The sequence below is a fragment of the Thamnophis elegans genome, chromosome 1 (genome assembly GCF_009769535.1).
Source record: "Thamnophis elegans isolate rThaEle1 chromosome 1, rThaEle1.pri, whole genome shotgun sequence".
Lineage (NCBI taxonomy): Eukaryota > Metazoa > Chordata > Lepidosauria > Squamata > Colubridae > Thamnophis > Thamnophis elegans.
The window spans coordinates 9,876,961-9,899,641 of record NC_045541.1 but is presented as its reverse complement, the minus strand read 5'-3'; the positions used below and the strand labels follow the sequence as shown (position 1 = coordinate 9,899,641).

Sequence of the window (22,681 nt, the reverse complement as noted above, 5' to 3'; positions counted from 1 at the left end):
AAAGAGCAGAAGCTGCAAATTTTTTCCCATGGAAGCTGCAGTTATGTTGTAAAAATACTGCGTTTTCCTACGACTCAAATGTATACTTTTTAAAAATATCGTAGTACAAATGCCTTTTTAAAAGTCCCAGGGAGTGCACACTGTTTTTGTGCTTGCTAGAATGTTGCATGGAATGTGATTGAGCAAGAATCTCGGTGCCTATTAAGGCTTCCAACAGGACACTGCTATCTCTCTTGATTTTTGCCCCCCCTTTTTTGTCTTTCTTTTATGTTGTGATAACAATTATTGGAGGCCATATGCTCTCCTATTAAGTAATAATATTTTGTCATCCATTCAGTATCTTTTTTTAAAGTGACAAACTGTTACAAGAGTCCCTGCTTTCTCCTAAAGATGATTCTCCCTCTCTCTCTCTCTCTCTTTCTCTCTCTCTTACTACTACTACTACTACTACTACTACTACTACTACTACTAAAAAAACACTTCCTGTCATGACTTTTAATTGGCCAAAATTGTGCCTCATAGGGCAACAAATTTTAGTCAGAAATAGTCAGAAACCTTGCCAAACTATAAAGCAACGATTTGAACCACTTTAGATATACACCGAGAATTGCTAGGGAGGATCCGTAACTCTTTCTCTAAACCACACTGTCTAAGCTTCATTTTCTCCCTGACAATGAAATGCAGTCCCTCCCGCCTGAGAATCCAGGCCTCCAGACCACATTCCACTACAGTTTCCCATCCAGTCTTGTAATCCCTCTCTCTCGCACACACCCAGCAGACACTTACTTGCCTGTTTGGGATGGGAGGTTTCCAGTGTTCTCTGCCAGATTCCCACAGATTCAGTGGGGAAGCTGGCGGGAATCAGTGCCCCTGCTCCCACTGCTTTTTCACGCACTCTTGGTCATTCTGTTTCTCTGTTTCTGTAAGAAAGTATCTCTGAAATGATGAGCCAACAGGGCATGAGTGTCCAGTAGCCTTTAATTCCTTATAGGTATTACATTCTAATTCTAATTCATTCTCCCTCCCTCCCTGCATCCTGTTTAAAATGGGGGCAAGATAGAAACAGCCTCGTGTGATACTGACTCTGTTACATTACATGAGCACTGGTTAATATACTTTTTTTTTTTTTGCTAAATATTACAAAGATTTATTTTCAAGTCCCATGGATTTGGATGAAACAAATCCCAAAGTATTATATTTATCCTCATATGGATAATTGTTACTGAATAAGAGTTGTCTTTTCCTTGCTGGAGATGCACAACACCTCCCGCATTTTCTCTGAAGGATTACTTAATAGGGAGAATATTAATATGGGGATCTTATTGAGGGCTCACCATGAATGGAGGATTCCATTCTTCATGTAGCTTGATGTACAACTTGTTTAGAATTGTGCATGTGATAGATATCTTTGTAATTATCCCCAGCCTACTGCTATTACTTGTTGCATTCCCTCCTAATTGTCAGGATAATGTCGACTTGACATAAACAAAGGTTCATTGTATTTCCCTCACCAGCACCTTTTGCATTGGTTATTGAATGGCGAACACTTTACAGAAATGAAAAAAACAATCTTTTCAACATGCTGTGTTATGTTGAACATCAAATAATTGTGACAGAGATCGAACTGACATTTCCTTGTTTGATTTCCTCTAACAGATGATTCAAGAGAGCAAGCTTCTTGTAGAAACAGCAGATACTGTTTACGACAAAATCATTCAGTGTCAGAAAGCAGGTAACACACTTAGATTAATGTGTATTATAATACCTTTTATCTATGTCCAAAAACTGTATGTATCATAAGGAGCCCAACATTTCATAACAGATTTGCACTTCCATCGGGCATTACATTTTTAAAACTTGGATTTGAGAATTTATTTATTTATTTGATTTCTACATCCGTTTTCTTAGCACATTTTTATTTTATTTTTTACAATGGTAGTAGTTAAAGAATTGGAGGTGGGGTGGGGTGGACATTTTTTCAAAAAGTGTAAGTGTTTTTATAATTTGTCCTGAGAAGTTCAGAAGTTAAGAAAGTCACTTAAATACGAGCCAGCAGTGTGCAGCAGCAGCCAAAAAGGCTAATATAATAGTTGTATAAACAGAGGCATAGAATCAAAATCATGTGAAATATTAGTATTGCTTTATAAAGCCTTAGTAAAGCCACACCTGGAATACTGCATCCAGTTTTGGTCACGTTACAAAAAAGATGTTGAGACTTTGGAAAAAGTACAAAGAAGAAGTGCTAAGTGCAAATATTAGTAAAGGCCTGGAGTCTAAAACATATGAAGAAGGGTTGCAGGATTTGGATTTGTCTAGTCTAGCGAAAAGAAGTAGTAAGGGCAGTGGTGGGTTTCAAATTTTTTTCGAACCTACTCTGTGGGTGTGGCCTCCTTTGTGGGAGTGGCTTGCCGGCCATGTGACCTGGTGGAAGTGGCTTGCCGGCCATGTGTTTTCTCTCTGTCTCTGTCTCTCTCTCTCTCTCTTTCCTTCCTTTTGTCTCTCTGTCCTTTTTCCTTTTTTTCTTTCATCTCCCACTTTTTCTTTCCTTTTTTCTTCCTTCCTTCTTTCTTTCTTTCTTTCTTTCTTCCTTCTTTCCTTCCTTCCTTCCTTCCTTTCTTTCTCGTTCTGTGTGTGTGTGTGTGTGTGTGTGTGTGTGTGTGTGTGTCAGTGGTGGGTTTCAAAAAATTTTGAAACCTCTTCTGTAGGTGTGGCCTGCTTTCCGGGTCCACTGGTGGAACCTCTTCTAACCGGTTCAGTAGATTTGACAAACCGGTTCTACCGAACTGGTGTGAACTGGTAGAAACCCACCTCTGAGTAAGGGTGACGTGATAGTAGTATTCCTGCACTTGAGAGGTTGCCACAAACAGGAGGGGGTCAGTTTATTTTCCAAAGCACCAAAGGCCAGGACAAGAAACAGTGGATGGAAACTAATCAAGGATAGAAGCAGCCTTGATTTGAATTGAATTAAGGAAAAACTTCCTAACAATTAACCAGTGGGAAAGCTTGCCTTCAAAAGTTGTGGTGCTTCATCACTGGAGATTTTTAAGAACAGACTGGACAGTCACATGTCTGAAATGGTATAGTCTCCTGCTTGAGCAGTGGGTTGGACTAGAAGACCTACAAGGTCCCTTCCAGCTCTATCATGATTGAAGTTCAAGTGATGGCATGTGGGAATGACTCCTGTTTGAAATCTAAGGTCAGGTGAGTGAAAAGTGGAATTATAATTTCGAGTGGCAAGATGTTGTGTTTCTCTGCAACACAGGCACAATAATCAATAAATACTAATTGAAAGTTCAGTACTGAGCTTTTCAATTAATGCACAATTTACACAAAGCTAAACCTTTTCTTAAGGATGGGTATAATATTAGTATGATCCCTGGATTGGTAAATGAATTTGTCTACCTGTATTAAATGGAAGATATTACCCTGGCCATGTTCATCGGCCATTTAAAGTCATACTTCAGCACAACATTTTTAAAGGTTAGTAATTTAAAAAAAAAAATTGCTTCTTACTTCTTAAGATCCCACATGTGATTTGGACTGATTGTTTGAAGTTCGGGTTAAACATCATCTACTGGTGTCCTGTACACATTGCTTACTCCTAGATGGAAGAAAAACATTAAGCCTTGGACATGCAGACTTCTTCCTCTCTTCTCCAGTGACCAAGAGGAAATTACCAGATTCTTTCCCTTTCAGTTTTAGTCAATCATGATCTGGAATTGGAGCTAGCACTAATCATTTGGAATGAGTGTCTTTAAAATTGCTTGTGGTTAATATTCATCCTTTTTGGTTGCACCACACAAACCTACTGCATTTAACTACAACACATGGTAAAGCTTCTGAAGTCTTAGTTCTGCCCATGCAGGTAATAAAAAGAAGAACATGGAGCACCTCCTAATAGCTTGCTGAAACGTATTGTACTGGACTCATGTGTGCTACACTAAGCTGTTGTTTAAACATCCCTTTACTACTCTCTAAATAACTGTAGGTGGTGAAATTTCATTACAAGATTCCATGTAGGATATTGTACAGTTATTAGTAGAACCAGAGGGTGAAGTGTAATAATAATGAGACATAATTCCTAAATCTTGAAGGGAATTAGGCTATGGTTTATATTCTTCACATGGTCCACCCTTAATATTCTCTTTCTGATGAAACAAGCAGAAATAAAACAACTTTCACGAGAAACACCTGATTTTAACAGAATCAAAATATACAAAGAAATAATAAATAATAAAACTGACTGCAATAAGCCATGTTTTATGAATACTTTATCAAGTTCATAAAACAGCTAGTAAGTGAGTAATTAAAAAGACAGTGGTTCTGTTCACTACTGCACACTAAGTTTGGCTTCCCAGACCTGGGAATTCTGGGAATTGTAGCTCCAACACATCTGGAAGGTAGTAGGTTGGGGATTGAAATGTTAAGGGAACCCAAATAAACTAAATTTTTGCTTAGTGTAATTTATGGAATCCTCAATTGTCATTCTGAAAAATTAGTCTCCAGAGAATTAGCATTTTAAATAGTTTCATTTTTATCTGCAATGTGCTACGCAATAAATATGACTGCCTTTTAAAAATGTTAACAGCCCTTTCCCTTCCTAAAAGCTATGTATGAATGTGTGTGCATTTTGAGTCACATAACTGGGTTAGAGATTACTCTAATTAAAAAGTAGCATGTGTTTAATTAAATAGATTTTCATTAATTTAAGCTTTACAAGTGTCTGTAACAAGCCTGATTACTTTGTTAGAAACATGCTTAAATGGACTTAATTACATTTTATCAACCAGATTAATATCACTATAACAGTTTAAAAAGACCCAGGTCATGCACACTATAACTATGGCTTGAATTGATTTTAGTGAATCCAGTATTTAGCATACCCCTGCATGCCCTGGATAATAATAATTGCCTGCACTACTGTTTGGTTCCATTTTGTTCTCAGCAATTAAGCTTTTAATTCTTTTTTCAGAAGGAAATAAACAAGAATAAATAATTATGTGGGAGACTTGCAGATCTGCAAATGGGGACTATGATTCTTCATGAAGCTTTGGGATAATCCTCATGTCTTTTGTGAAATTCAGTGTTTTATTAGGATAAGACAGTAAGCCAAATAGAAGTTAAGGATGCAGAAGGATCAACAGTTGAAGGGAAAGAGATGATTTAAAGCATGGCAGACACATGCATAGCACTTCTTAGAAATATCTTTAAACCAGAGACATCAGTGCTGTCGCTTTAAGGCATGCTTGACAGATGCAAACCTCAAATCAGTTTTTTCCCTTCCAGTTCAGAAAGCATGGCTAGTCACATTAACAGAAAACAAATTATGTGGGTTGAATTGAAAGGAATGTTTCCAGTATTTTAAGTTGCCAACACATGGCTCTACTAATATCCTAAAAAGGTTTAGGTTTATTCGATTTATATGCCGCCCTTCTCCCAAGGACTCAGGGCGGCGTACAACATTAAAAGAAACATATAATACAAAAGTTAAGAAGAAATTAAACAGGATATCCCAAACCCAATTAAAATTTACAATGACACATTTTTTTTAAAGAATTAAAATTAAAATTAACAGTAATCAATAATTTGATTTGTTTTATTCAGGCCAGGCTGGCTTGCTAGAAAAGCCAACATTTTAGGGTGCGTCGGAAGGACTGGAGGTCGGGGATTATACAAAGCTCCGGGGGGGCAGCTCATTCCAGAGGGAAGGAGCTCCCACAGAGAAGGCTCTCTCCCCCTGGGGGTCACTAGCCGACACTGTCTGGCCGACGGCACCCTGAAGAGGCCAACTCTGTGGGATCGCACTGGACGATGGGAGGCTACTGGTGGCAGTAGGTGGTCTCACAGGTACCCTGGGCCTAAGACATGGAGCGCTTTAAAGGTCATAATTAGTACCTTGAATCGCACCCGGAAGACAACCGGCAACCAGTGCAGGCCGCCTAAAAGGGGTGTAACATGGGAGTACCTGGGTGCCCCCATGACAACCTGCGCAGCCGCATTCTGAACCAGTTGAAGCTTCCGGGTGCTCTTCAAGGGCAGCCCCATGTAGAGAGCGTTACAGTAGTCCAGGCGAGAAAGGACGAGGGCATGAGTGACTGTGCACAGAGCATCCCGATCCAGAAAGGGGCGCAACTGACGTACCAGGCGAAAACTCTCACATGTTCTTTAGAATCTGCTTCTTTGCTTCAGTTGTTAAAAAAAAGTCACTATTCATGAAATGAACCTTCAGTACTCTTTAAGTAGTGGCCCATAACTGAATTTTTGGCTGCTGAAAAAGTTCCTCCAAATGAAATTTGTCACTGAATGCATGCTGTTTATAATGATGACTTTATTGACTGTACTGTGTATTGCTGGCCCCAAAGAATGCAAGAAGTTAAACCGAAAGAAGAACAGTTTCATGTGATTAAGGGGGGGGAAAGGAAACAACCTGTGATATTAACCATTACATTTCATATAACTAAGTCTGATTAAGGATATTCAACATATCACTCAAAGGGAAATTACTGCCCAGCTTGACATTTCACAGAAAAGTATGAGTCACAAAACGGACATGTTTCAGTTAGAAAGTTACTAACAAAATGTGTTCTTGGCAATGCCAACAGTAGAGATAAAAGTTTCAAAAATTGAAATTTGCCAGCAATTACTGTCATGCTGTGATAAGGAAGGTGAAGAATTGCTTCAAAGTATTGTGACAGCCATAAAACACAGGGTCATTATTATGACCCAGAAATGAAACTTCAGCCCATGGAATTATCATCACAAAGCTTTACCTGGAGGTGGAGGTGGGGAAATTAAAACCCAGGAAAATTCATGGTCATAGTCCTTTGGGGATGCAGATGTATAATTCACATGGATTTCCTTGAACCTAACTCCACTTATCAACTCAGTGCTGTACTGCAACACACAAAACTTTGGTACAATTGAAAAGAACTCAAATTTGGAAGTATAAGGAGGAAAAGCTTTTCAAATATGATAATTCTAGGTCTCATACTTTACCCAATCATCCAAAAGGCCATTTCAGTTGCCGAGAGGATCTCATTGTGTTATCCCATCCACCAAATAGCTCAGACATGATGCAACGTCTACGTTTCCCAAAATTGAAGGAATACCTTTGCAAACATCAGCTCAAATGAAGAGGTGGAAAAGACCATTAAGACCTAATTGAAGAAAGTTGTTTTGTTATAGTTTTAAGAACATTTTCCATTGTTGGCAGAATCAAGTAGAGAATGGAGATGATTGTAAATATTGGCAACAAGAAAGCTCGTTCCAAGGATTATTTTCTTGTTTCATTTATACAAGTATTTCCATTTAAACTAAGGTTATGGAGCTGGAGTCATTACTTTCCATTCAATCTTTACTTACTTACTTACAAGGTTGTGGAACTTGCTGCAAAGTATTGCTGCAAATAAATGGTGCTAGTTTTTTGGTATTTTGGAGCATGGTGGTTATAAATTAATCATCGTTTTATTAAAACATGCTTTAAGGCAGGGAAACTGTTGATCATCAAGAGTGATGTTTGAAGGCATGCAGGTTTTGCCAGCACCAGATTGATCATCTATGCCTGTAAAACTTCTGGATCATAATAAACAGTTGCAACTTTTCAAAAATTTACTTTCCTCCAATAACTGCCAGTACTTACTCTGTGCCCCGTATTTTGTTAGGAATGGAGCTCCATGAAGAACTACACAATTTAGGAACAAAGGAAGGCTTGAAAGGAAGGAAACTCAGCAAAGCAATAGAGAGTTTTGCGTGGAATATCACTGTGCTAAAGGTAAATGTAAATTGAACCGTTTTTCTTCTGTAAAAAGTCTGTTTTGTGAGATATGTGAGATACTGACACAGTATTTTCTTTTCCTCCCCGCAAACAAATCAGGAGTATTGAGCGGATAACAAGAACATATTTACAGATAATAACCTATTAAAGTAATTCTTAGTCGAATAAAATTTTTTATTGACTTGGGTATCGTACAGTTCAAACCAGAATCAGTTGTTTTGCTTCTATGGATACCCAAGGAGTAGGGCTTCTGTTTTTTATGCAACAAAATTACTTGAGAGACTCTCTTCCTCTCCGAGGTCTACCATGCAGAACCTTGGAAATGATATTCTTTGTTGCTAGAGACATCCCCAGTGCTTTCATGCCACCACTAGCAATCTATCTATGGCTCACACAAGCAGACAAAAACTGCTTGTTTGTAATTGTCAAAAGCAGCTTCTTTGAGGAATGTGTTATTCAGGGGTGTTTCTCCTCTTCTTTGCCTTTCTATATCTGTCAGGCACTTCTGAGTAAGCATTGCTCTGTGGTGTTCTTTCCAGAAAAGAAAGCTTGATTGGGACTATCAGGACCAGTGGTGGGTTCCTACCGGTTCAGATCAGTTCAACCGAACGGGAGTGTTTTGGCGGCTTGGGTCACTGGAATCAGCAGTGACCCAGGCCTGCTGCGCCACTGAACCGGTTTGCTGCCATCTTGTTTTTTTGCTTCTGCGCATGTGCAGAGCAATTTTTATTGCACTGTGCATGTGTGTGCAGCACGCATCAAGCGTGTGCACCACGCCCAGGAGCAAACCGGCAGTAGTGACTTCCGGAACCCACCTGTGATCAGGACATGTAATGTCCATGCATTTTGTGACATCACCTGCTAAAGTTTTGCTCTTAGAAAATAGCAGAGAGACCGCCTCTTGGAAGCCATTTATTTTGGTTCCCCCGTTTGGTGCGCAACCAATAGGGAGCCACAGCAAATATATTATTTCAACCCGTGTAGACTTCAGATGTAACAGTATTATCACATCACGGAATGCAGATGGATTCACCAAATCTAAAATATTGTGAGAGAGAAAAAGGAACTTTATTGCCAAGGCAATTGCATTCTGCATCACTCCACTATCCAGTAAAAAAAGGAATACATTCCTGTCATCATTGGTATGTTTCTGAACTCCCCTCCAGGGAGGAGAGGAGCACTTTCAGATAAGACAAAAATGTTTATACAGCTCACTTTTTCTATTTGGTTCTTACTATTATTAATTACTTTGCTGAGTGTGGACAAAATAACTTGCTTGGATTGTGAGTTATTACCCAAGTCTGTAACTAATTACAGGTCAAAGTATCCAGTTTTTAAAATTTAACTAGTTTTGTGGTTTTTACTCTCTATTACAATGGAAAAAAAACCTGCTAACCTGTAGATGATTTCTGTGCTCTGTCTAGCATTCATTGGAGAGAATGGAGCCCCAAATGGCAATATGTTTTCCTAATATCCAAGCAAGCGTCAGATTTTATGAGGAAAACACATTTCTGTTTTTGATCATACAGTATACAGATTGTTTTCTTTAAATATACAGTTACCTCAGTGGAGTGATATGCTTTCTGAGAAGAAAAAAAATCAAATTTGTTTCAGAGTAAGTATGCATACGATTGCACCATAATTAGTTATTGTTTTCCCCATTCATCTTCTGGATTCAAAACAGTTTCTAGGGGGGGGGGAAATTAGGAAATGACTTTTCTTGGGAATGCAACAGCCAGTATGAATGCTTCCAGATGGGGAATTGTTTTCAAAGAACCACTTGCTCATCTTGATAGCTTCTGGGAGCCGTATACTGGGAAAGAAGGGATAAATGCAGAGGTGGCTTCCTACCAGTTCGTACCTATTCGGTAGAACCAGTTTGTCAAATCTACCGAACCGGTTAGAAGAGGTTCCACCAGTGGACCCGGAAAGCAGGCCACACCTACAGAAGAGGTTCCAAAATTGTTTGAAACCCACCACTGGTCCTTGGATATGATTATTCTACACTATCATGCTCATATTTATAAAACTCTGTGCCTCTGTGAAAGGTAAGGATGACTACTGCGTTTGTGGTGTAATCAGAACATTGCGTGTGTTGAAGTTGTTTTAACGCAAACCAAAGATGCCTTTTAAAAAACAAGTTTACAACATATTCTTATGCATGCCAGTGCTGTGTGTGAGGTAATTTAAGGTGATTCTGACAAGTGTCGTCATATCCGGTCACATGGGCAGCAAGCCACTCCCATCAGGTCACATGGGCAGCACGCCACTCCCACAAAGGAGGCCACACCCACAGAGTAGGTTCGAACAATTTTTGAAACCCTCCACTGGATTAGTCTTAATGTGACAGTTTCATGATTTGCATTTGGTGGACAATATCTTCTCATTCACATTTAAAACCAGTTTAGTAAAGTATTCCATTAGTCTGACTACTTTTCAGAGATAAGAAATGTCAGAATCTTTCGGTGATTACCACTGGGAATCATGGACTCAGCAAGTAACAAACTGCTTATTCATTGCATTAGGCATATTTTCTTAAAAAATTGCAGAGGTCTATTTCAAGCCACACCTGCACCACATTGCTTATTAGTGTCCCTTTGAACAAGGTCATAGTTTCCAAGATGACAAGTAAATTTTGGACAAAGAACTTGAAAGGGGAACAGACATGTGCCTTAAGTTTGTTTTATCCTGCCCTGAGTCTAAGTTCAAATCTCTTCTACAAATATTCAAGATCAGGCCAAGCTAAGAATAATCCTTCCTCTGGTGACCCAATCAGAATGGAGAGAAGGAGTAAGAAAAAGAGAGAATGGAATCTTGAAAGTGTAAGAGGTGAGAGAAAGCAAGTTTTTGCTAATGGTTAGCTTTAGTTCCTTGTAGATTATCCTGGACAGATTTAAGATTTAAGATTTAGTTTATTTGTATGCCGCCCTTCTCCGGGAGGGACTCAGGGCGGCGAACAACTCAAAAGGGGAAAGGGGATACAAACACAATACACGTAATTAAAATACACAACGTTGCCTTCAACAAAAAATAAGGTCCAAGCTGTCTGCAAATTTAAAAATTATGGAATAAGTCCTTCCTTTTCTTACTATATACTAGGCCAATAAATGAGGAAAAAAACCACCTTCTATTTTAAATTAATGAAGAGATAGAGAGGGCTCCCTCATCTCAGAGACCTCAAATATAAGAGAAGAAATACATTTCCCCCTTATCATGGAGAAGAATATCCATTTTCAGATATCTATCCAGATAGATTTTCTCTCAAGGAAAAGAAGCTCATTGTGCTTTGATGCTAACAACCACAACCACCAAAAATTGAAGAGGGGACTTTGCAATTTCCCATTTGGCTTGACTCTTGCAAAAATCCAGTACATATGGTATTAATGGGGAACTCTCTGGGAATCAACACACACTGGGGGACACTCAATATTCTAGTAACATGGACCTTTAGTGAATCACAATAATTCATGAGATAACTTTTGCTGGGCACAGGGGGGAAAAAAACCCATACCTTGGATTTCAACTGCCTAATATAAGAATTAGCAAGTCAATTACTATCACTGTGTAAAGTAGTACATTGTGTTTTATTGTAAGCGTTAAGTACAGCCTAACAGAATATTGCCTTAGATTTACAAACGTAATATTGATTTTCCGTGTTGTTTATGATAAAGAAGGCTTGCTGAGGTATCTACCTTGGGGAGATAAAGTAAAACCTATTTGTTTTCTTCGCTTCAGAAAGAAAAAATTCAAACCCTCAAGACAATCATTGACTTCATTTATTTCATACCCAACACAAACCTGTAGCAGAGTTTTTCTTGCGAGAATAAAAGGTCACATCTGATAATGAACTTTGAATTATTTATCACAACCAGACACATCCTAACAAAAAGTTGATTGCGTACATGCAAAAAAGGGGTTGATCCCTCCCCTGCAGTAAGAGCTGATTTGCAACTGTTTACGGAAATATTGCTTCCATTTGGAAAGCTGGGATTAGTCCAAGAGTAATAAACTGTTTAATAGACTGGTTAAAAAGGTAAACTGATTTAATCTTATTGTATTATAAAGGAATGATCAGAATTCCAGCATTGGATGGAGTTGGAAGGGCAGGCTGTCACGCATCCATTCCCCATCCCATGATCCAAAGCTACATATCCTATCACCTTTTTGGTGGCTTCCAGAGCAGGCTACAGGAAATTGAGCTAAAATGTTAGCTTTATTTTGCATGTTGAGCTGGTGGCCATGATGTCTCTGCAGCTCCCCAGAATGGGGCATTTTTCACGCGGGGTTAAAGAGCAAAAGAATCTATTCCTGCACTGGAACAGATTTTAACTATGGTCCTTGACAAAGATAGATAGTTAATGGATTATATTACATAGCATTTTGTTGACAGGTTTACAAACATCTTCATGAGTGCTTCATTTTGTTTGTTCACAGCAGCAGGCTATCATTTACAAAGCTAAAAATAAGCATATGCCTGCATGGTTTTATTAATGTGCAAGACAGTGTTCTCAACGGTCTTTGAGTTGATTATTTTCTAGCTGCGGGAAATTGTGGATTAATTCCTCACAATTATTTCAAGGTAGTATCGGTTTCCTCAAGGCGGTAGTTAATAAACCCGAGTCATTCCGCCTCCCCCCACAAGGTCTCCAGGTTTCCAGTGCCCGTTATTGTATTAGAAAGCAGGTGTCGTTTCTGCTTCGAATAACGTCAGTCCATCAAACTTTATTGCATATCACTGACCCAGGCTTCAAAGGAAACTTATGAGCATAGTAGAAATTACAATGCAACTTGCATAATGAAAAAGTTCAGTAGTTGTGCACAGCCTATTTTGCTTTTGACAGTTCGAAGCTACAAATACAGAATTTGCAACTGCAACATTTATCCTGGGACCTTTATCTGCCTAAAGAAGTTCCATATGGAATTCTTTCCAAACTAGAGCTAAGGTTGTTAGGTAGATCGTTGTGGATGTCTCATGATTCAGTGCTCCCATCCTAGCATTTCAGGAGAGAGGTTTTTGTGGTTTCTGCTCTTCAGCACCACTGATGGTAAATTATTAGGATTTCAGTAGCATACAGATAATCCTTGAGTAACGACTGTAGTCAATTTCAATCATAAATCATGACGATTGTAAAGCAGGTCATCACTTGAGTACACATGATTTTTCTTTGGTGGTGCTTGTTAAAGCAAATGCAGCTGTGGTGGGTTTCAAAAATTGTTCGAACCTACTCTGGGTGTGGCCTCCTTTGTGGGAGTGGTTTGCCGCCCATGTGACCGGATGGGAGTGGCTTGCCGCCCATGTGACCGGATATGAAGATGCCAACGACACTTGTCAGAACCACCTTAAATTACCTCACACACAGCACTGGCATGCATAAGAATATGATGAAAACTTGTTTTTTAAAAGGCATCTTTGGTTTGCGTTAAAACAACTTCAACACACGCAATGTTCTGATTGCACCACAAACGCAGTAGTCATCCTTACCTTTCACAGAGGCAGTGAGTTTTATAAATATGAGCATGATAGTGTAGAATAATCATATCCAAGGACCAGCGGTGGGTTTCAAAAATTTTTGGAGCCTCTTCTGTAGGTGTGGCCTGCTTTCCGGGTCCACTGGTGGAACCTCTTCTAACCAGTTCGGTAGATTTGACCAACCGGTTCTACCGAATAGGTGCGAACTGGTAGGAACCCACCTCCGAAATGCAGTGATTGTAAAGCCAATCCACAGTCATTAATCAAAGTCAATGAGAAGCTCAGTGGCTGACATGCTTAGGATGCTGGGTTGAAGCTTTGCAAGCCTGCATTTGAGACCCGAGTGCTGCTGCATGGGGGGTGGAGGGGGTGAGTTCCAATCATTCGCTCCTTGATAGGGACATGAAAAGAGCCCCCCCCCAGGCAACCCTCAGACAATGGTGATGTGACCCACTAATCTTTTCAACTTGGAAGCGCCTTCAACTGTGCCTCCAATATGAACAGGACAGGGATCAAATCCAATATTCGCTATGGGGTGGTCTTTGTTGGAAACTGGAAATAAACACTTTTCCTGCAAAAAATCACAAATCGTTGTTATGACTGCAGGACGCTGCAAATGGTCATAATACAGGCCAGTTGCCAAACCCACAAATGTAGTCATGTGACTGCAGCGGGGGAAGGCTGAACATCAGAACTTCAAAACCAGAACATGTCCCATTTGGGGGGAGGGGACATATCAAAACTTTGATTGCTAAGTGACTCATCATAGGTCAAGGACTACCTGTAAACCAGGGGTGGGTTCCTCGCCCCGTTCCAACTGGTTCGGTTGGAACTCGGCCAGCGGCGTCCTCGTGCACGCGCGCGGCGCACGCATGCATACTAGCATCTGTGCGATGCTCCAGCTGCTCCTGGAGGATCGCGCAGGCGCTGTATGCGTCCTGCGCATGCATGGAAGCGCAGAACTCGTCAAAACCGGGTAAGGAGTGCAGGCGGGCGGGTGGGCCCTTCGCCGTTCCCGGAAGTTACTTACTTCCGGGTTCGCCGACCAACCGGTTTGCAGGGACCGCCGCGAACCGGTTGAAACCCACCCCTGCTGTAAACAGAGGGAAACATATGGAATCTCCTATGCCCCAACTGATCTCTAGCTATATTTTATTTGTAAATCCATGTCAAGAATTCTTTGTTTAAGAGTCACCATTGCTTGATCTTGTCACAGGTGCATCAGCATCTCACTGGAGGACACAAATTTACATAGCTTGTCATTTATTTGGAGTTTCCAAGAATAAGAAAACACAACACTGTTCATAAAACCAAACTATTCAAACCAATTAATACTATGAATAAAGTCACCAGAAATGCTGCTACTTCCAATCATACCCCAAGGGTATTCAGAAGTGGATTGGTTTCATGTTTTACAAAATGCCATTAGAAGGGGGCACGTTTGGCTTCGGAGCAAGCTGCTCCACAGAGAAGGGGCTCTCTTCCATATATAAGAATATCATTCTCTGGGTCCCAATGCCCCTGTCTTTTTCTAAGTCGGTATCTGGAAGATCCGCATCTTACTGGATCAGTTGGGGTGATATAGATTCTGCCTTAAGAAGTGGCCCCAGAGATAATGAGGTTGATCCCAAGCCATAAGGGGATTTATTTGTCTCTCAAAACCCCCAAATCAAACGAATTCACATGACAGAACCTTCGGTTATTTTGAAAGAAGTATTTGCTCTGCAAAATGCTTCTTTGTAAAACAAACAACTTGATTTGTCTTCAAATCCAGAGGAGAACGGGACCACTGATCTTGGAATTTCCAATTAATGTTATCCACATACACCAGGAACTGGTGAAGTTGTAGTCTCTGGCACAATTGGAAGAACCTAGATTGAGGAAGTTAGCCTCAGATAATGCTGTTTGTGATAAATGAATATATTAAAAATGTGAATGCATGAAATAATCAAAAGGACATAATAGTATCTCTCCTACCTTTCATACCTGTGCAAATGATCTGAGACAGTTGTGGTTGGGGTTTTGGAATCCTGTTGGGATTCTTGATCTAGAAGTTGCTGTAGTCATATTCAGGAATCTGAGTTTGCAAAAAGCCTTGTGAATTATAGAATTGTAAATCAAATAGAGCCCCCTTCATATTTACTAGCATATAATATCAGCTCACTTTTTGCATGATGCTGCGTAGGTTCAAAATAACGTGACCCGTCAAAAGCGCGAACGTCATAGGCGCGCTGACAACACCGCGGCGCTAAAACCGTGATTTCAAAAGCGCGCCGGCAACAGCGCGCCGACAGAAGCACGATTTCATTTAAGGTAAGATTTACAGTTAGGTTTAGGGTTAGGTTGAGGGTTAGGTTGAGGGTTAGGTTGAGGGTTAGGTTGAGGGTTACGTTACAGCGCGCTTCTGTCGGCGTGCTTTTGTCGGCGCGCTTTAGGGCTAATTAGTTGCTCATTCGTCGCGCGGTTTTGTCACTGCACTTTAGACACCGCGGTTTAGTCAGGCGCGCTTTTGTTGTGCGCGCATTTGTGGTGGAACCCAAAATAAATATCCTTCTCATCTTTCCTATTACCTTCTCCCATTGGTATCTTATAATTTATCACTTTGTTGTTTGTATCTTCTGATTTATGATTTATCACTTTGTTGTTTGTATGTGCGCTGAGGGCTTGATGCACCAGAGACAAATTCCTTGTGTTTCCAATCACACTTGGCCAATAAACAATATTCTATTCTATAGCTAGGCATATTTATAATGTCTTGTAAGATTCCCATTGGCAGGAATTGGCTAATATAGGAAAAGAATGGCAAAGTAGATAAGCCTTTAAGGGTAGTCCTTGACTTGGGACCGCAGTTGGGACAGGTAACTTGATCACTAAGTAAAGCAATAGTTAGGCAAGATGTCACGTGACTGATTTGCTTAGTGATAGATCTCTCAGTTGCCATTATAAGTAGAATTATGGGTCATTATGCAGATGGAATCCAAAGTAAGGATGTGAGACAGGGGTGGGTTCACATCCCGGCGGTTTGCGCGGACCGGTTGGTCGGTGAACCCGGAAGTAAGTAACTTCCGGGAACGCCAAAGGGCCCGCCCGCCAGTGCTCCTTACCGGTCTTTGAAGGCTTTTACACTTCCACACAGGCGCATGGCACATACAGCGCCTGCGTGATTCTCCGCACGCAGCTGGAGCATCATGCAGGCGCTAAGACGCATGCATGAACTGCGCGCGTGCATGAGGACGCCGCCGGCCCTGTTCCAACCGTACTGGTTGGAATGGGATGAGCAACCCACCACTGATGTGAGAGTACCACAGGGGAATGGTGGTATCCCTGGGAAGCCTGGCACAGGCCCTGTGTGAGTTGGGGATTACTGCACTGTGATGCAAAGAAACAAATGCTCTTGGAAGCCCCAGCTAAGTCCAGCAGTTCTTCTTAAAGCTGCCACGACCCAGGAAGCCTCAGCCACTTATCTGGCCCAGCAGCATTTATGACTGCAGGGACAATACAACAACTCTCCCACTGCTTATCTCCCGCCTGCTCTATGGCATTTCAGCAGCCCTGCACAATGCATTTGGGCTAAAATAGAGGCCCGAGGTCCTTAGCAGCCTCAGCCAGTAGCCCCAAGCCTCTACTTCAGCTCCAGCACCACTGCTACTACTGCTGAGAAATGCCACCTGAAGCTCACCCCAGCCAGCCACACACCATCCCCCTTTCACAGTTGAATTTGGAGAAGGGATGGCATGTACGATTTGGATAATGAGGATTCCGAAGCCCCACGAGAAAGGGATTTTTGCCATCCTTAAGCCAATATCCCATTCTTGCAAAATCTAGGGAAAGACCAGGTTTCCAAAGGATTGTGAGAAGGTGGGGGGGATTGCAGAAAGAATGGGTATACTAGGTTAAAGAATGGCACTAGGCAGCGAAGATGAGCAGGGGAGAGCAGAGCATGTGAAGCTCAGGCGTGACCCGACAAATGCGCGCCCGACAAATGCGCGCTGACAAAATGGCGTTGAAAGCGCGCCCACAAAAGCGCGCCCACAAAAGCGCGCCCACAAAAGCGCGCCCACAAAAGCGCGCCCACAAAAGCGCGCCCACAAAAGCGCGCCCACAAAAGCGCGCCCACAAAAGCGCGCCCACAAAAGCACGCCCACAAAAGCACGCCCACAAAAGCACGCCCACAAAAGCGCGTTTAGGGTTTTTAGGTTAGGATTAGGGTTAGGTTTAGGGTAAGGGTTAGGGTTGTTAACATTGTTACCGTTGTTTTTGCGTTGTTTTCGATGGCCCGCTTTTGTCGACGCGCATTTGTCGACGCGCTTTAGTGGGTGCGCTTTCGATTTCGCCATTTTGTCACAGCGGTTTTGTCAGCGCGCATTTGTCGGGCGCGCATTTCTCAGTGAACCAAGCTCAGGTTGTGGAGGCAATTTGGGGGGGGGCTTTGCAGAATGGTGTGGCATTGTTCGCCATGGTATGAGGCTGGAGGCAATATTTCTCAATGATAGCAGTGGCATGGGGGCTAAAGCAGAGGCCTGGGGAAGTGGCAGCCAGCGGGAAACCCCGGACCGCTACTTCAGCTCCAGCCCTGGCGCTGCCGCCACCACATACTATTATGCAGGGTGGCAAAAAAAGCATGGCGGGAAGAGTTACAGCAGCTTGGTAGTCATAAATACTGTTAGGCTGACCAATGCCCTGTTTTTGAACACAGGACTATGGGAATACCGCAATGGCCTTAACTTTGGTCATGGGTTGTAAGTCCATTTTTTCCGGTGCTGTTTTAATATCAAATGGTTGCTGATTGAATGGACGTAAATCAAGGACGACCTAAAATTCGAGCAAGCAGGGCTCTTCTAATGTTACAGTTAGTGGATTTTGCACCATCCACTTCATTCAGCATGTAGCCTTTATCTATGTGCCAGATCTAAAACAAAGCCTTCCAGCTCTCAAGGAAGAAAATAAAGGAAATTGCATCAGCTGCTTCTTATTTTCCCGTTGTTTTGAAAAGAAAAAAAAACCCGTTTGCTGCATTGTTCAGACACTTTAGTCTAGCTAGAGCTCTCTCTTTTTATCAATAAATTTCATTTTATGCTATTTTTTAGAGAGGCAAACCAATAGTAGCAAATAGCCTTATGTTATCTTACACTACATCGAAGGTCACACTGAATTCTATACTTTAGGAAGAAGCGTGTGACTTTATAGGCGATTAGACAAACCTTGTTAGCCGCAACAATTTTTAAAGAAGAACTTTGACCCCAAAACTTTTAGAAGGATAATTTGTCAAGTCAGTGTTTTTAGTAAAAATAAACAGTTTTTCCTTTCCCTTCCTATCGTTTTTATCTTGTCTCATTCTTTTTAGATTATAAGCCTGAGAATAAGCCACCATGAGAATTTTTTTTTTGAGCGAAGTGTAGGAAAAAGAGTCCGAGAATAAACAGGAAATTAAAAAGAATCGAGCCTCAGAAAGGTGTCTGGAGAAAAAACGAAAGTTTGAAAGATGAGGAGAAGAGATCCATGCTGCAATAGACAGAGCAGCCTTTTTTTTTTGAAATATACTTTTTTATTTTCCATTTTCATAACATACAATCACAGGTATACTATTACATAGCCAATATCCTATTGTATTAAGTAGTAATTACATCAGTTCCTCTTGTCATCAACTCCCAGAAAGATAAAAACCCATTATTAGCTCTTCTGCTCTCCATACACCTCTTTCTTCTACCTCTCTCCTACCTCCTTTCTTCCCTCCATCATCCTTTTCTACTCTACTTCCCCTTCCTTTCTCCTCCACTCTCTTCATTCCACTCCTCCTTATCCTCCTCATCTTCCACCCTTACCCTCTCTCCTATCCCTCTCTTCCTATCTTTCTTCTCTCCTCTGTTTCCCACTCTTCCTCTTATTGGTGTATTTCCGCTTCTGAGCAAACTCCATTCTATGTTGTTGGTATTTATGCTTCCATATCAATATACTTAATATATCTTAGTTTTAAAGAAAAAATAAGAGAAGACAGTATACATGTGCAATCATATTACATTAAAATCTAACACCCCTCGTCAAGCCTAATATACATCCCTCCCTCCCCCCCAACCCCCCCAGCCTTCTCTCCCCCGACTTCCCAGAACCCATACACGGTATAAATCTTTAACAAAAACAGTCTAAAATATATTGGAAAAACGAATAGAAAATTGATAACATCTTTACACTGGACTTAGCTCCTCCTTGCTAGGCTAACTTTAAACAATTTATATCATTCTTGATCTTAATCATAAGCTATCTGGAATTTCTTAGTCCCATATTTATTTTGTATATAATCAATCCATTTTTTCCAGTCTCGTTTATATCTCTCGTTTGAGTGGTCCTTAAGATATGCAAATATTTTAGCCATCTCGGCTAAATTTGTGACTTTCAATGTCCATTCTTGAATTGTAGGCAAATCTTCCTTCTTCCAGTAGTGCGTCACCAACAATCTAGCTGTAGTTATTAAGTGCAAAATCAAATTAATCTCTACAGCTGTACAATCAGTAATTATACCTAACAAAAATAACTGAGGGGTAAACTATATCCTTTTTTAAAGAACATTTTGCATAATCCACCGTATTTTTATCCAAAATGCCTTAACCTTTTTGCAAGTCCACCATATATGAAAATATGTAGCGTCGAGAGAATCACACCTCCAGCATTTGGGTTGTAAGTTTGGATACAGACATAGCAGCCTTGAATCCATAATTGCTATGCAAAAGATGGGATTGAGATTGATCCGCACAGACCTGCCATCCTGAGTTGAACGCTGAAGTAACACAAGGCAAAAAGAAAAATGAATAAATCTTTTAATTCCTCAAAATAATAAATCTTTAAATTCCTCAGTTTTATAGCTTAAAACAAATTATGTCATGGGTCTGTAACCTTTCTGCCTTCAAGGATTATGTTAAGGGCTTGCCATGCAAATTGTCAGGGGCTCAGCAAACATAAATATAATTTCATTTTCATTAAAACTAAATTAACCCAAGTATATATTACAATGTTTCTTCACTCCATGTTAAACAATTAGCTACTTCTGGCACTAAAAATTATATCAGGAACAAGCTTTGGCACAGCTCTGATGGAAAAGAATAGAGATTGCGTTTTTATGGGGTATAAAGAAGCCAAATTAAGAGGATTTCTTGGTTCCCTACAGCTAAAACTTAAGAAGCTTAAGAAACAGCCACGACATTTCTTCTCTTCTCATAATTAAATAAAATTATTTGCTGCTAGAAATGTATTTATTTATTTGTATCCCACCTGTATTATTTTTTAAAAAACAGCTGAAGGTGGCAAACATATCAAGCAAAGCTTCCTCCTCCTATTTTTCCCACAACATCAACTGTGAGGGCTGAGTGACAGAGAAATGTAGTACAGAGAAATGTAGTAGACTTTTTTCTCTGCTAGTATACTTTTATTTCATTGCTTTGTTGCTGATTTATCTTATTTCTGGGAAGATGTGTATCTTCTATTACTCCTCTTACATAGATTGATTACGTTTAAACCACCATAATGAGAGATGTATTTATGTGAGAGCCTGGAAGCAACAGATGTTGAAATCCATAGGATATAATTTCCTAGTGAATATTCTAAGTATCGGAGTGCAGATTGCATTGGCTGAAGAATGCAATTTTTAAGAATTTTTATCCCGCTTTGTCTTGGCTTATCTTTCTCTCTTTCACTTTTTTTTTACCTATTACTTCTCTTTACTTCCCTTACTTTCCTCTTTCAAATTGTGTATTGTTTTTATTCTTGAAAAAAATGTTTTTGCTATTTTGAGGGCATTATAGAGCTGCTATTTTTTTCCTTATGTTTCAACAAATAGGGCCTGTTGACCCTTGTCTGGGCTTTGAAGTTAAGCAGAGTTGGGTTGGTAAGTGCTTAAATCAGGGGTTTCAAACTCGCGGACTGTAGGCTGGATGCGTCATGTGCTGGCCACGCCCACCCCCATTTTAGCAAAGGGGGAAAAGTCACAATACATTGATGAAAGAAATGTCCTTCTGGGTTCGGCTCCAAGTGGGGAAAAAGACACTGGAGACATGGAGGCTGCTTGGAAAGATGGTTTATTGGTGGACAGGACCACATGGCTTGAGCCCTGAACAGAAAAGGTGACCACATGCTTCAATGTTGGTGGAGAAGAAGAGAAGGGCTGAGGGCTTGCTAGGCTTTTTATAACCTGTTCAGTCCCACCTCTCTGTTTCCTGTTCCTGTGTAAGAAATGTATTCTGATTGGTTGTCAGACTCCCATGGGGCCATGCAGGGGCTACTCTCTAGGCTGCGTTTTGAATCCAGGTATGGATATGAGTTCTCAGATGCCATGTGGTCAGTTGGGTAAAATTCCTTAATCCCATCCCCTTGGAGTTGAAGTGGAGAAGTCCTTATTATGCAAAAGGGACTAGCTTGGGCTTCTTAATGGCCCATTGACAAAGTGGGGATGGGCAGGAAGCTACAGGCAGCTATTCTGTCTTTTAAAACACGTTTCTTTCTTTTCACATCCAGAGAAATATTCTGTCTTTTCAATATTTCCTAGGATATTTCATTTTTCTGGGAGAGGGCTGGGTGATAACTTCCTACAACATCATGTGATGACAATGTGACACTGCGAGTTTGACAGCCCTGGCTTAGATGGAGAGCCACCAGAAATCCCAGGGCTGTAGACTAGATGGGGAAAACATTCCCTAAAGAAGGCCGTGGCAATTCCTGATTTCCTGTTGACAAGAAAACTGCCAAGATGTGTCTGTGTACTGTATCCACTATAACGTATGCTTGATCAGCAGCAGATTTTACTTTTTACAATAGTAACCATGCTTCCCACTCTTCTAAAGCAGGGAGTTGGGAGTTGTAGTCCACAAGTCTTAAAGTTGCCAAGGTTGGAGACCCCTGTTCTAAAGGAACATGTCCTTTTACCAAGAAAGCGCCTTTCATTTTTTCTTTTGGTAACAAGGTTTTTAGCCTCACATTTCAAATCCCTTGGCTGATTTTGTACACATTATTTGTGGTTTGGTGTGTATTTTGTTCCATGCAGCAAAATGTTTTGGGCTAGTGTCCCCCCCACACCTTATTTACCTTTCCCCATACTGACATATTCTATTAGCTTTAACTTTGCTCTCACTTTCAAGATCTCATCAATCATTCCTCCAGGGAACCTGTCCAGGTGCTATCCGTCATCACTGGATTTAATTAAACCAGAGCCTGCCACATTTTTCATTTTTAATCTCTGATCCCGGATAAACCCTTCATTTTAGATGGCTTGTTATCAGTACCAGACCCTCGGAGATGCTCAACTGTTGTGGCTTAGGGGACTCACCCTGGCTGTGGATTTCCCCATTTGAAAATGGGCACAGCGAAATATTTGTGTAGGTAGCAGTGGTGGGTTTCAAAAAGTGTTCGAACCTACTCTGTGGGTGTGGCCTCCTTTGTGGGAGTGACTTGCC

The 22,681-nt window shown here is 40.8% G+C and overlaps 1 protein-coding gene across 1 annotated transcript in view; it reads left to right on the top strand.

The window, feature by feature from the left end:
- Positions 1–22,681, top strand: part of PLCL1 (phospholipase C like 1 (inactive)) — a 251,306-nt gene that overhangs the window by 206,913 nt on the left and 21,712 nt on the right. Inside the window, exons 4-5 of the mRNA XM_032238169.1 lie at positions 1,657–1,732; positions 7,662–7,771. Of these exons, the coding sequence (XP_032094060.1) occupies positions 1,657–1,732; positions 7,662–7,771 (186 nt within the window). The remainder of the gene's footprint in view (positions 1–1,656; positions 1,733–7,661; positions 7,772–22,681) is intronic.